Here is a 12,684-nt window from a genome sequence, read left to right on the forward strand (position 1 = left end):
GTCTGCAAATTTTTTAAATATAGAACATACAATCGAGTTCTTTTACGGTATCACAATAATTTGCACTTTAACTCAAAACCTGTAAGTATTGCGTGAAATTTAATTTTACTTTTTATTTAATTTGAAACGTTTTCGTTTAATGATTAATATTATTTTGATATATCTTGATTGCATATAAGGATATTCCAAAGAAAGCTGGCATACAAGTGCATTAAAAAAATCAGAGATTTTATGATACGAGATACTCATCAAGAGAGATACAGTAAAGGTATCCAATAAAAACATCAATAAATGTCACCATTTATGATGGCTATTAAATGGTTAACGATTATAACACTCAGTTTTTTTTCGGTACTAGAAGTTAAATGCGTTGCACGTAATCGAAGGTCGCGTTACGTGTCTCCGTATGTTTCTTGCGTAAACACACCGGCAGAAATCCGGGATCTGGCGCGCGTAACAACGAATTCGGGGCCCATTGCTTACATAACTGGTATGCGCGATGGATCGAACCTCGCACGAACGTCGATGTGACAGCCCAACGACCGGTTAGCGATCAATCCGCGACATCGATGACATTGATCAACGCACGTCCAGAGTGCGTCAACTTTTATTTGTTACGCGCACCCACGCGAGTAATGATGTAATCGAACAGAGTCGACTGCGACCAGACTGGCTTATTTTTTATCTTTATTATTATCTGGCGCACTTTCCAAAATAAAAACAGACATCATGAATCTCTATTGTATCGAAGAAACAATAAAAAAAATCAGTGCATTTATAAGTAACTCATGGTAAACAATTTTTATTTCAGTTTCATCGTATATAATTGGGGTAAAAACAACGAGATGCGGACTGGTTGCAATTCGAGATACACACAAATAAAATTTATGCTAATGAGAGGTTCTAAGCGAGACCAGTGAGGGGTGCAGCGTAAGCGACCGGCGAGGAATACGCGATGCTGTAGGGATACGTCGGATAAGTGGCTACCGCCCTGGCCGGGAGACCGATGAATCGAGCATTCGCCGTTGGCTGTTGCTCCTGACCGGCCCGTAAAGATGCGGCCTGTTGTCGGCGGTCCTGCTGCTGCTCCTGTTGCTGGAGCTGCAATCTCGACGATCGCCTTTGCTGCTCCTGCAATTGCTGCTCCTGCTGTTGACGTTGTTCTTGCAGCCGCTGGAACTGCTGACGCTGACTCTCCTGCTCGCGCCTCGCCGGTGTCGAGATACCCGACGATCGGGCCTCGACCACCTCGACGTCGGAGTCGGGTCCGCTGGCGGGAATTGACGGGGCGACCGGGGCGATGGGAGCAACCGGGGCGATCGGCGCCAACGCGGCCGGTCTAAGCGGCGCCGCGATGGCGGCGATCACCGGTTCCCTGCTGACGACCGCGTTGAAACCATTGATCGGATCCGCGGTATACTCGACGATACGACGCGTACCATCAGCCTCGATCAGGCTGTAACTACCCCTCACGATGTCACCGTTCCGGGTCTCATATTGGGCCTTGGAGTCGCCGGTCACCGCATCTTGCACATCATACGCGAAGCTGTACTGTGGCACCGCGTCGAATTCCTCCAGCTTCGCCAAGGGCGCCGCTGCTGGTAGCACAGCGGGCACCAAAGCTCCGCGAGCGAGCGCCGTCAATCCCAAGAAGAAGAGGAGCTGTAAATTCATCGATAATCATCAGTGATATTTTGATTGCTTTTTCAAAATTGGAGTTTTCCATTAACTTCTAAAAATTGGGGGTTGTAACTTTAATATGATGTAATGAACTAAATGTCTTTTTATATACGATTGTGATATTTCAATCAACAATTAGACATATTGATAAAGATAAGAATCGATATAAAGATAAGAATTTTAGAAATAAAATTCTAATTCTGTAGTCTCTTCAGCTTCCCTTACCGTGCCGGCCATGTTTGTTTGCGAGAAGATTGTCAGAAGACTGATGCTCCGGGATAAGATTGTTCGTACTTTTATACGCTGTCATCGACGTTCATGTCATCGGCGACGACGACGATGCTCCTTGTAGCCAAACTTGCGCCAATGCCACCCGCGCCCCACCTAATCGCTCTCTGTCTCCGTTTCTCTCGTTCTTTTTTTCTATGTCTTCTTCTCGGGGGCCGTGCGGTGACCTCCGTGACAATCATTGCGATGTACAAGGAGTCCGTAATGTTGTACCAATGTTTGACCCGTTGTGTATGTACGAAACTTATGCGTTTCTTCATATCGCCCGTGCATACACGCGACTTGGATGCCAATATGTGCCGACGACGCGAGGTCGTTCGACGAAATCGTATGTTTGAGTACATTGAATGCTTTTATCCTAACTGACAATGAAATGCACGAAATTCAAAGACATATCTGTAAAAGAAGTAATGAAGATTTAGAATGAAAATGAAATAAGCGTGATGGGAAACATTTCGATAGAAAACATCACTGTAATTTGAAGATATAATAAAGAGTTATAATATTAAATTTTTCTATGTAATATAGAATATTAAAACTAATTGTTCTATTATATTAATATTAAATTTAATTATTCTATTATAATTAATATTAAATTAATATTCTATTATCATATAATATTAAAAACTTCTATATATTTATATAATATATTTAGAAAACTAATATTTACATATATTAAAAAATATTAATAATTACATTAAAATTTAAAATTGTCAACTTTTCGATGTTTAAAGGAGAATGCATTGGCTTAATGCCAATCTGTCCATTGCAGACAGACGATTGATAACCGAAATAGGCGCGTAATCGTACGCTACGCACGCATTCACGCGTGTCGTGTACCAATACATGTCGAATATAGGTGATCAATCAAGGTCGTTCGACGAAAGCGCATTCTATACAATCGGACGAATTCTATTATACATTCACAGCGGGAACGACAATGAATCTGCCAACATCAATCGGCGCGTACTATTGCGTTAATGATCAGAGACGTAATCGTTAACCGTTATTGCTCTGCTATTTTTTCCGTAGCAATACATATATCCGTATATGGCATATAAAAAACATTTCGATTTAAAATTTAGTAGATATAAATGTGAATATTTTTTTAATTTTTGCAAGTTCCAAATTTTTTCATTAATTCTAGTGTTATTCGAAAAATGTGATACCGGAAAAAATATCATTGAAGTCTTATATCTGGTTTAATGTTAGTTTATATTTGCTATATTCAATTCTGAAATGAACAGGTACATTCTATTTAATTAATCGATTTAAAATGATTAATATTATTTAAAAAATTACATGTAAAATATAGAAATTATTTATACTTTTTTCACATAAGTTTCTTTCATATTTTAATATCGTCTATCAAAACAAATTAACGATATATATGTATAATATAAGTTTAATCAAACTTTAAAAAACATAAATGCTATCAATTTTATCGTAAATATTATTTTAATAAGGAAATAATAAAAATTAAAAAATAATATCAAAGAATCTATCGCGTGGAAATCAAGAAATTAAAGTGCATTATAAAATTTTTTTTAAACAATCTAGGATATTTTTTTACATCTTTTATGATTTAGAAAATATACATATACATATATTATCGTATCAAATCAAATATGAGTTAACTTTAAACAATTGTTTAAATCTTTAAATTTTATATACAATAATTGTTTAAATCCTTAATTTTATATAAAAACATGTATAAAAAACATTTTTTACATATATTCTTAAAAATTTTTGTGGATAAGTATATAAAAAACAAACTATTTTAATATATCATACATAATATATAAGCTTTTATTAAATTTTTTCAAATTTTATATTTAACATACAATTGCTATATAAATGCTCTTCATAATATTTACGCAAGTTTATTCGTAACTCTAATTCACACATGAAGTTTATGTGTCCAACATAATTTAATGGCATTATTGTACATGTTTGCGTAATAATTTATGAATTTTTAACAAATTCACACTAAACAAAAAAGAATCTATTGTGAAGAAAAAAATCTATTATATAAAAAACGAAAATGTGTACAAATAATATGAGAAAATAAACACATAAGATGGGGATCACAGTTATTCACAGAACAAAATTAATTCTCTCGCATACAGGTTGTAAAATATTTTTAATAAGAATCAGCTAAAAATTTTTAGCAATACATAATATGACTAGTGGCTGTCCGATATTATAATATTATACAAGTATCCATCAAGGTTGATAAACTAATGGCCGTGCAGCAACGTTGACGATGGGTTTCGCCACCACTAGAGGTTCTCGACGAACTACGGCGTTGAATCCGTTCACCGGGTCGGCAGTATATTCGACAATGCGTCTTGTACCATCAGCTTCCAGAAGGGAGTAGCTACCGCTGACGACGTCACCGTTCCTGCTTTCATACTGGCTCTTTGCGTCACCAGTCAGCGTATCTTGGACATCGTAGGCATAAGAGTACTGAGGATAAGGATCGAAACCTGTGTTGTCGATCCCAAGCTTGGCGATTGGAACAGCTGCAGCTGGGACAGCTGGAATGGCCGGTAGAGCTGGTGATGGAACAACTGCACTTTTACATACCGCTAGCACCGCTGCACTTAGGACGATTACTGACTATAATTTAATACAATATATATGTAATATGTGTAACGTCATGGTGATAGATATATTAAAAAAAGAATAGAGATCATTATCTTAAAAAATAGTTCAATGTAAATTTCTATTATTTTATTATATATTTTTTTTCTTTCTTTTAAATATTACACTTGAACATTTTACATCGCTGATTACATGCATTACATCGAAGTGAAATTAAAAGATTGCATAATTTTGCGTTTTATAATGAAGTTAATGTGTTTCTCAAAAATTGATTTAAAGATACACTAAACTTGAATTGACCAAATAAAAATTTATATCACTATGTATAATTTTTAGCGTACCTTGCAAGTCATTTTTTTGCTCGTGATTCTATAGATGAATAAACGTGTCGTGAACAAGACTGACGTTAAGTCGAGCAATGACAAACGTATTTATAGGAGCATCAGGGTGATCATCGGTATCCCTCGTTGCATCGCAAACAGCCTACGAAGTAGTTTAGTACGTGATGTGATGACAGAAATTTCGCTCTCGATTTTACGACTTTCTGTTATGCGCATCAACGACGAAGAAAGTCGCGAACACCAAAATATATTGATCGGTTTATTCCTCATACGATTGTTTAATCGTGATTATCACGTTTGCGGGATCCGAAATTATCACGTATCAGACATTACTATGGAATCATGATAGCATAAACGCTCTATTAGCAGATATATCTTCCTCGCCAGTCTTTGTCCCACGAAATTGCCTTTCGAAATTTATAATGATACAGAAATAAACATACGTATCTTAAAAATTATACGTAAGAGAAACCAGTTTTAAATTTTAACGCGATATGATTACAAGTGCTGCGGCGAGATCAACTTGAGCGAGGCTTTCGAAAATTAATTTTAAAAGTAAAAAAAAACGACATGTATGATTTAACAGTAACTGATATTTTTTCAAGACTGCAAAAAAATACGTAATACAAGGCGTAAAGAAACAAATAATTCTCCTCTAAAGTACCGATGCTTTCACTCTTGCGTAATTCCAGTGGTTTTGGTATCGGCCATAAATATAACGCTTCCGTCGTAGGAATGTGACGAACTGAGAATATCAAATGTGTAAGGATGATTCACTCCTTTTTTGTGAAACAGTCGCATATTTCGCTTTCAGGTGTAAAAAAACGTGATATAATTATCATAATCATTTTTATTCGATATTGATAAAACTAGAAATCTTTCTTTTGTGCAAAATGTGTCAAAATTATTTTACGATACGCAAGTTTGATAAAAATGCATGCTAAAGTTCGCGGTGCAAGATCTTTTCTTTTTCTTTTTTAATTTAGTTTTCTTTTTCATTAATTCACTCTCTATACGAATCATCTTTCTTTCTTCTTTATTAATTTTTTTCTTTCTTTTTTATTAATTCGCTTTCTTTCTGTACAAATCATATAAACAAAGATTCAAAAAAAAAAAATTTTATAAACTTCATTTATTTCAAAATTTTCATAAATTCTTAAAAGAAAGAATTTCTCTTCCTCCTTTAAATTGTTTCCTTGTATCACAGATAATATAAAATATCGAATTGTTCCCAACGAGACATGATAAATTGTCGATTCATGAAGAGTGTGAATCATCTCTGTCTCGTCTCTTCTTCTTTCATATACAGAGATGAGTCATTCGGTATGTATAATTAACAGAGACCGAGCGCTGATCATGACCGTGAAACTCGCTTGCTTATGCAACATTGTTATATTGTGTAGTGCCTCTTCTTTCATTCCTCCTGCCGTATCTCGCGGAAAAAGATATTTTACGCGTACATTTACATAACTATTGATGATATATACATGTACATTGTACAAAAATAATAGTCACATAGAAACATATAATACAAAGTATCATTTCTATAGATCGTTTTTAAGTAATTTTAATGTACTGTTTATTGATATAAATGGGATACATTCATGCATTATTCGCATAGAAATATCACATACAGATTTGCATCGCACAATCAATCGATTCAATAATAAATTTTGCATTTACAAATGACAATGTTTTCATCATAATAAAAACACTATACATGATGTGTTTAAGCGATCAATCTTATGTATTACAAATATTTTTATAAGATTATTATTTAATTATTATAATGTATTATTTTTAAATAACGCATTATTTATCTATATTGCAAGAAAATAAAATTACCTTAAGTAAAATATCTCTGTCAATTTGTTTATCTCGAAATACTATTGATTTAATGTTTAAATCGAAATTTGTATAGTATATGTACAATTTGTCTAATTGCTCGAGTAAGAAGTATTACATATCAATGATACAAATACATATATTAAACATGATAATAAAGTTTATTATTATCAGCTGCCAAATCTAATAATTCCATAATTTGTCGTAAAAAGTAAATTTCCTTGATAAAATTTGTATAAACATAAAATGTCTAAGTTTCACAAATGTGAAACACAGAAAAATCAAGCCACTAATAACCACTAATAGCCACTATTTGTTCATGTGTATTATTTGTCTGAATGTGTGCGTATATTATATGCATATATGCATAATGTCAAACTTTGCACAGAATCACAACAGTGTCATTAATATATCATTAAAATATTAAGTAATTATGTGATAAAATTATCAATAACCTCAATATCTCTATCAACTCATTCAATCACATTACCACATGAATCAACATGTTAAGTAAGATATTCTTTACAAGAATATTTTATAAATAACACATTTGTCATCATTCATATACTTTCCTCATACATTCCTCATTTGTAGAATTCTACTACTGATATTTAAAATTTAATTTCTAGTAACAAATAAAAAGAAACAGATTATTATCTATGGCCATGTAATCTTCTGACGTTTTTTCATTATTGATTCCTGAAAGATTTCAGTACATCCATTGTTATACTTACATATTTAAATTATAACTTATATATTTAAATTATGAAATCTTATATTGAATAAATTATGATCTCTTGGTGCAAAAAGGTAAAATTAAAATTGAAATTATAACATCTAGAAATTTATATATTTTAAATTATAGAGAATCATGATATACCTCATTTTGTTCGTTGCATCTACGTTTGTTAATCCCATTGTAAGTAGTTTCTACTTTTGACGCAGAATACAACTGATTTTTCTTATGCACTGATTTTGGATCATTAACAGAAAGCTTTCTGTCTGTCTGAGATAACATCCTTTTAGTTCCTTTGTTTAAGTCTGCAGCTAAGCTATGCATATCATTACTACTGAAAGAAATTAGAAATTGATATAAACAAGTGTATACTTTGTTAGCAATCAGATTTTCTTTTTACTTAGAACCTACCTTTTAACTGTAGATTTATCCGATATTACATTTACCTCTGTATTTAAGATCTTAGCATTTCTTTGTCGTTGAGGTAAAGGCATTGCAACTCGTCTATACATTTCTAATAATTCACTTTTACATAATTTCTCAAAATTGAGAATCTCAATGCAATTCTGTGAAGAAAGAAGATGTGTGTGCAATTAAGAGACATACCTAAAATTCAAATATACCAATGATAAAAATCCAAATATATCAATGATACAAACATTCCTTTATATAAATACAATCGCAATATATAAATTATGATGAAAAATTAATTGCTAATGTAAATTATGACGAAAAATTAATTGTAGCTAATACAAATTCAACTGCATTATTTTTTTTTGTTTAAAAAGCTATTTATCTTATTTTTCTAATAATTAATATATAAAGACTGTAACTATATAAATTTATAATCATCTTCTCTGGATTAACCTATATTCATCATTTGCCAAAATATTGATTGAATAATTTGAGAAGTTTCTTTGTGTTAGCTTCAACAAAAGCGGATGAAATGGATATCAAACCAGGAACAGATAAGTATTTTACGGAGTAGAGTTTGTAAACACTTAACCTATGCGACGAGACTTACATTCTTCAAGATCTCGCGGAGTTGATGCTCTGACAACGACTCCGGATGCGTGAGCTCGTACGTGCCCAATTTCGACATGCTCGTGAACGCTTCCTCGCCGTGCCAGAAGAAAAAGTCGCGAACATCTCACACGAGACGCACGATTCAGCATCGGCCGTTATCAGGCCGTTTTTATCGCCGCCGCTATCAAATGTCTGCGGTTTGCGAAGTCGGTGCGTCTTCCGCGACGCACTTGACGTTAGACGCGCCGTTTGACAGATGTTACTATCTTTCGATTTTCGCAATTAAACATCCAGAGAGATTGCAACAAATGTCTTTTTGTATTCTGATCTTTCATTTTTAATATTATGGAATATTTTTAATAATATATGTTTAATATTACATAATCATGGAGTACACTCATGTTTTAAGCCTTATTAAATCCTATAATTCGTCAAAAGAAATTCAGATTCGTACCAAGAACTCGTGTAAAAAGCTGCGGCGAGCAAACTGTTAATTATTTTATACAACAATTAATAACTCTTTAAATGAAATTGGACTTGCATGCTATCGATCGACTAGTTTTACGCGTTTATATAAGTTGCAATTAAAGTATCAATTCAAATATCGCGCGCTTCACGAAAATACAAGGGGTCTGTTCTTTTCAGCTGCACTGCTGTACTAGTGCAATAAATTAGAAAGAGACAAACATACTTTTTTTCACTCTAACCAATTGCACTAGTGCAACAGTGCAGCTGAAAAGAACAGACCCATTTACCGCACGTATTTACATTGGCGCCAATTTTAAATGTCGGTAAAACTCATTCACATTGGTGAAAGAGAAATAAACTAATTGGCACAAAATAAAAAAAATAATCGGACTAGCATGATCAGATTCTTATTTAAGATTCTCTAAAATAATCAGGCAAAATCGACAAAGAAGTGTGCTTTTCAAAAGAGACACTATCAAATAATAGTGTCAAATAGTGTGGTACCTTGAATGAACATACACGTGCCACATGTAGAGAGGCGCTTATTTAAAAATGGCGCTTTTCAATCGAGTTAATTTAAATTCTGTCTTTTTATTAAATCACTGTTATTATAAATTCGCGACGAGTATGGTGAGATTAAAAACGCGAGAACACGCTTCACTATCAAGTTTCATACAAGGAAACTTCAAACAAAGTAAGTCAGATATATAAACAACTTTAGCATATAACCTATAAACTCTCAAATAATTCATACTGTAATCTTTTCTTTTAGCAGAAATTTATGTTAATTTTATTATAATTATTTTTCGAATACATGATTTGATCTTTCGATGTCAATAATAATTTTTTTCTTTCATATTGTAATTATTTACATCTATTCACATAATGACATAATCTGTCTGGGTTTTTGCAGGCTTAGGAAAGAGAATAGATTCGTTAAATATTAACAATACGTTTGAAAATACAATTACCAAGAGAAGAGATCAGGCACGTCGAAGTATATTGGTACAGGTATACTCGTTGAATTCACAAGATGATCTCCAGAGTTATTGTATTCAATTTGGAGATGTTTTAAGTATGCACCATTACCAAAAAAACAAGCAACATAATTATATTTTGGTTGAATTTAAAGATATAGTATCAGTAAATAAAATTATCTCATCTGCTTCCTTTATGGATGGAGACTTTGTCGCTCCTGTAAAGTCATCAGTATTTTGGTTCCGCAAAGGAAAGTTTGTATGTCACAAGAGAAATAGTGAGAAAAAGATATTCTTATCTACAGAAAATGGTTGCATATGTCCTACTGAAAAAGAGATTGCAAATTTCTTACAAAATGCAAAATCGGTAACATTTTTAATATTATATTTATTACATTATATGTTAGCATTATTTAAAACTTATATTTTTAATTTCTAGATATCAGGGCAAATAATAGATCTATATGAGGCATTAAAACTAAACGATTTAGAAACAAGACTGAGATTTCATACTGCTTATCATTTAGAGCAATATTTTTCTAGATTATTTCAAAATACAAAAGTTTTACCATTTGGTTCTTCTTTGAACGGATTTGGGAGGAAAAGATGTGATCTTGATTTAGTTCTTCTTCCCGATAACATTGAGGAAGTAAATATATAATATTTAATTCATTTAAATTCTTATGATTTTAATATTAATAAGATGTAACATTTATATAGAACAATGCCGCGAGTAGATTAGTATTTCATACAAAACCTATGAAACTTAGTGAAAGGCATGAAACAAGAGAATTTATGGAAATACTTGCAAGTACTATGCAGCATTTTATCCCTGGAGTTTGTAATGTACGAAAGATCCTAGAAGCTAGAGTACCTATAATTAAATTCCTTTATGAATATACAAATATTGAATGTGACTTAAGTACAACAAACATGTAAGCTAAACTATATTTAAAAATTTATACTATATAGATATATGTATAGAATTAAGGATATTTTCATATATTTCTTCAAAAAATTGACATATTATTAATAAGTAGTCTCTCTTTCAGGGCTGCTGTATACATGTGCGAATTGTTATACTTATATGGAGAAATAGATTGGCGAGTGAGACCACTTGTTACAGCAATACGGAAATGGGCAAAGAATCAGGAGATAACATCTGATGTACCAGGGCCATGGATAACAAATTTCTCCCTTTCATTATTGGTGCTCTTCTACTTACAACAGAAAAATATACTGCCATCCTTAAGAGTATTGAAGACGTATGCTAGTAAGTAAGACAATCAGAATATCTGTATATGCAATTGATAAACTATTTTTTTTCTATGTCTGTTTTTTTTTATAGCATCTGATGACATTCGTTGTACAGAGAATGGCATTGATTGCACCTTTCTGCGGAATCTTGAAAAATTGCCGCCCGAATACAAGTATAAATCGAATCAAGATAATCTTGAATCACTGCTGCATGGTTTTTTCGACTATATTTCAACGTTCGACTTTCACACAAAGGGGATATGCATTCGCGAGGGAGTTCCGATTCGGAAACCGTCGCGTTCAGCGCTTCATATCACTAATCCCTTGGAAACGACGTTGAACGTGTGCAAGAATGTAAATATTTATGAATTAAATCGTATAACAGAAAAGGCGCACGATGCGATATACATATTAGAGACTACTGACAACTCTAGAAATAGCAATTGGGGGCTTGCGGCTTTATTAAATATGAAAAACATTGATATAATGAATATGATAAAGTTAAATAACAAGAAAGAAGAGAATACCACGAATAGTTTGGAAGAGATCCATGAAATTTCTGAAGTTAACGAAGTTGATATTAATCAGCCAAAGAAAAAGAAGAAGAAGAAAGAAACAGTATAGTGTTTAGACAAATAGCAATGTTACATATACATATACATATATATATATATATATATATATATATATATATATATATATTTCATCTCTGCAGAAATATCATACAATTCTTGCAACAATTTTTTTATATCAATGATTTGGGATATTATCTAATGATGGTGTTAAAAAGTCAGAGACATTTTATGCGAGAAGAAAACAAACTAAAAAGAAGATATGGAGAAACTTGTTGCAATCAGTATGTACTGATGTACTGTATGTACTGTACCATAATATGTGCATTGTGAAAATAGGAGAAAAATGTATATAAAATATTGACATTAATTATATACATAAATCGTAAACGAGCATGTATCAACATATTGCGATCAATTACCGGATTAATTTATTAGGAAACTGTTATATTCCTATTATATTTTGGATATTTTCAAATATTGACTAAAATATTTTTTTTGTATTTTATCCATCAAAATTTTTAATTCTATATGCAACAATTGATAAAATTTGACATATATATTGAACTGCATATCTCTCATTTCACACATGATATACAACCGTACTTGTAAAATTAAAAAGAAAACTATGCATACCTTTCATATGCAGTACACAGATGCGGTATATAAATCAAGGATATATTTATTAACTTGTATATATTTTACTATACCAGCAAATCGACATTTCTCATACATGCTTACAGTGTACATTCGCTATAATAAGAACGTTCATTATAATCCTCGCTGAAGATTATAAATTTTCGTTCTCGATTAAATTCGAAACAACGATTAACGATCGTATTGACTTTCACAAGGAAGAGCCGATTCCTCGTAACACCGATTATACG

At 32.4% G+C, this 12,684-nt stretch overlaps 4 protein-coding genes across 5 annotated transcripts; 1 reads left to right on the top strand and 3 right to left on the bottom strand.

Moving 5' to 3' along the window:
* Positions 1–774: 774 nt before the first annotated feature.
* Positions 775–1,995, bottom strand: LOC105253769 (pupal cuticle protein Edg-84A). Its single transcript, XM_020028269.2, has 2 exons — positions 1,906–1,995; positions 775–1,662 (listed from the first exon to the last, which is right to left on the bottom strand). Exons 1-2 carry the CDS (start codon positions 1,915–1,917, stop codon positions 904–906), a joined length of 771 nt encoding a protein of 256 aa, XP_019883828.2. The 5' UTR covers positions 1,918–1,995; the 3' UTR covers positions 775–903.
* Positions 1,996–4,037: 2,042 nt separating this feature from the next.
* LOC105253770 (larval cuticle protein A2B-like) lies at positions 4,038–5,133 on the bottom strand. Its single transcript, XM_011262036.3, has 2 exons — positions 4,917–5,133; positions 4,038–4,590 (listed from the first exon to the last, which is right to left on the bottom strand). Exons 1-2 carry the CDS (start codon positions 4,926–4,928, stop codon positions 4,195–4,197), a joined length of 408 nt encoding a protein of 135 aa, XP_011260338.1. The 5' UTR covers positions 4,929–5,133; the 3' UTR covers positions 4,038–4,194.
* Positions 5,134–6,725: 1,592 nt separating this feature from the next.
* LOC105253771 lies at positions 6,726–8,852 on the bottom strand. Of its 2 annotated transcripts, none has more exons than XM_011262037.3 (4): positions 8,522–8,852; positions 7,909–8,063; positions 7,642–7,831; positions 6,726–7,460 (listed from the first exon to the last, which is right to left on the bottom strand). In XM_011262037.3, exons 1-4 carry the CDS (start codon positions 8,597–8,599, stop codon positions 7,419–7,421), a joined length of 465 nt encoding a protein of 154 aa, XP_011260339.1. In that variant the 5' UTR covers positions 8,600–8,852; the 3' UTR covers positions 6,726–7,418. The 2 variants fall into 2 exon arrangements, with proteins under 2 accessions (XP_011260339.1, XP_011260340.1); XM_011262038.3 differs by having other exon boundaries at positions 6,727–7,460; positions 7,642–7,828; positions 8,522–8,851.
* Positions 8,853–9,507: 655 nt separating this feature from the next.
* Positions 9,508–11,878, top strand: LOC105253772 (poly(A) RNA polymerase, mitochondrial). The gene is made up of 6 exons (XM_011262040.3): positions 9,508–9,685; positions 9,905–10,335; positions 10,408–10,617; positions 10,689–10,903; positions 11,021–11,241; positions 11,317–11,878. Exons 1-6 carry the CDS (start codon positions 9,544–9,546, stop codon positions 11,847–11,849), a joined length of 1,752 nt encoding a protein of 583 aa, XP_011260342.1. The 5' UTR covers positions 9,508–9,543; the 3' UTR covers positions 11,850–11,878.
* Positions 11,879–12,684: the final 806 nt, after the last annotated feature.

This window comes from Camponotus floridanus, unplaced genomic scaffold (genome assembly GCF_003227725.1).
Source record: "Camponotus floridanus strain SB8 unplaced genomic scaffold, Cflo_v7.5 scaffold74, whole genome shotgun sequence".
NCBI lineage: Eukaryota > Metazoa > Arthropoda > Insecta > Hymenoptera > Formicidae > Camponotus > Camponotus floridanus.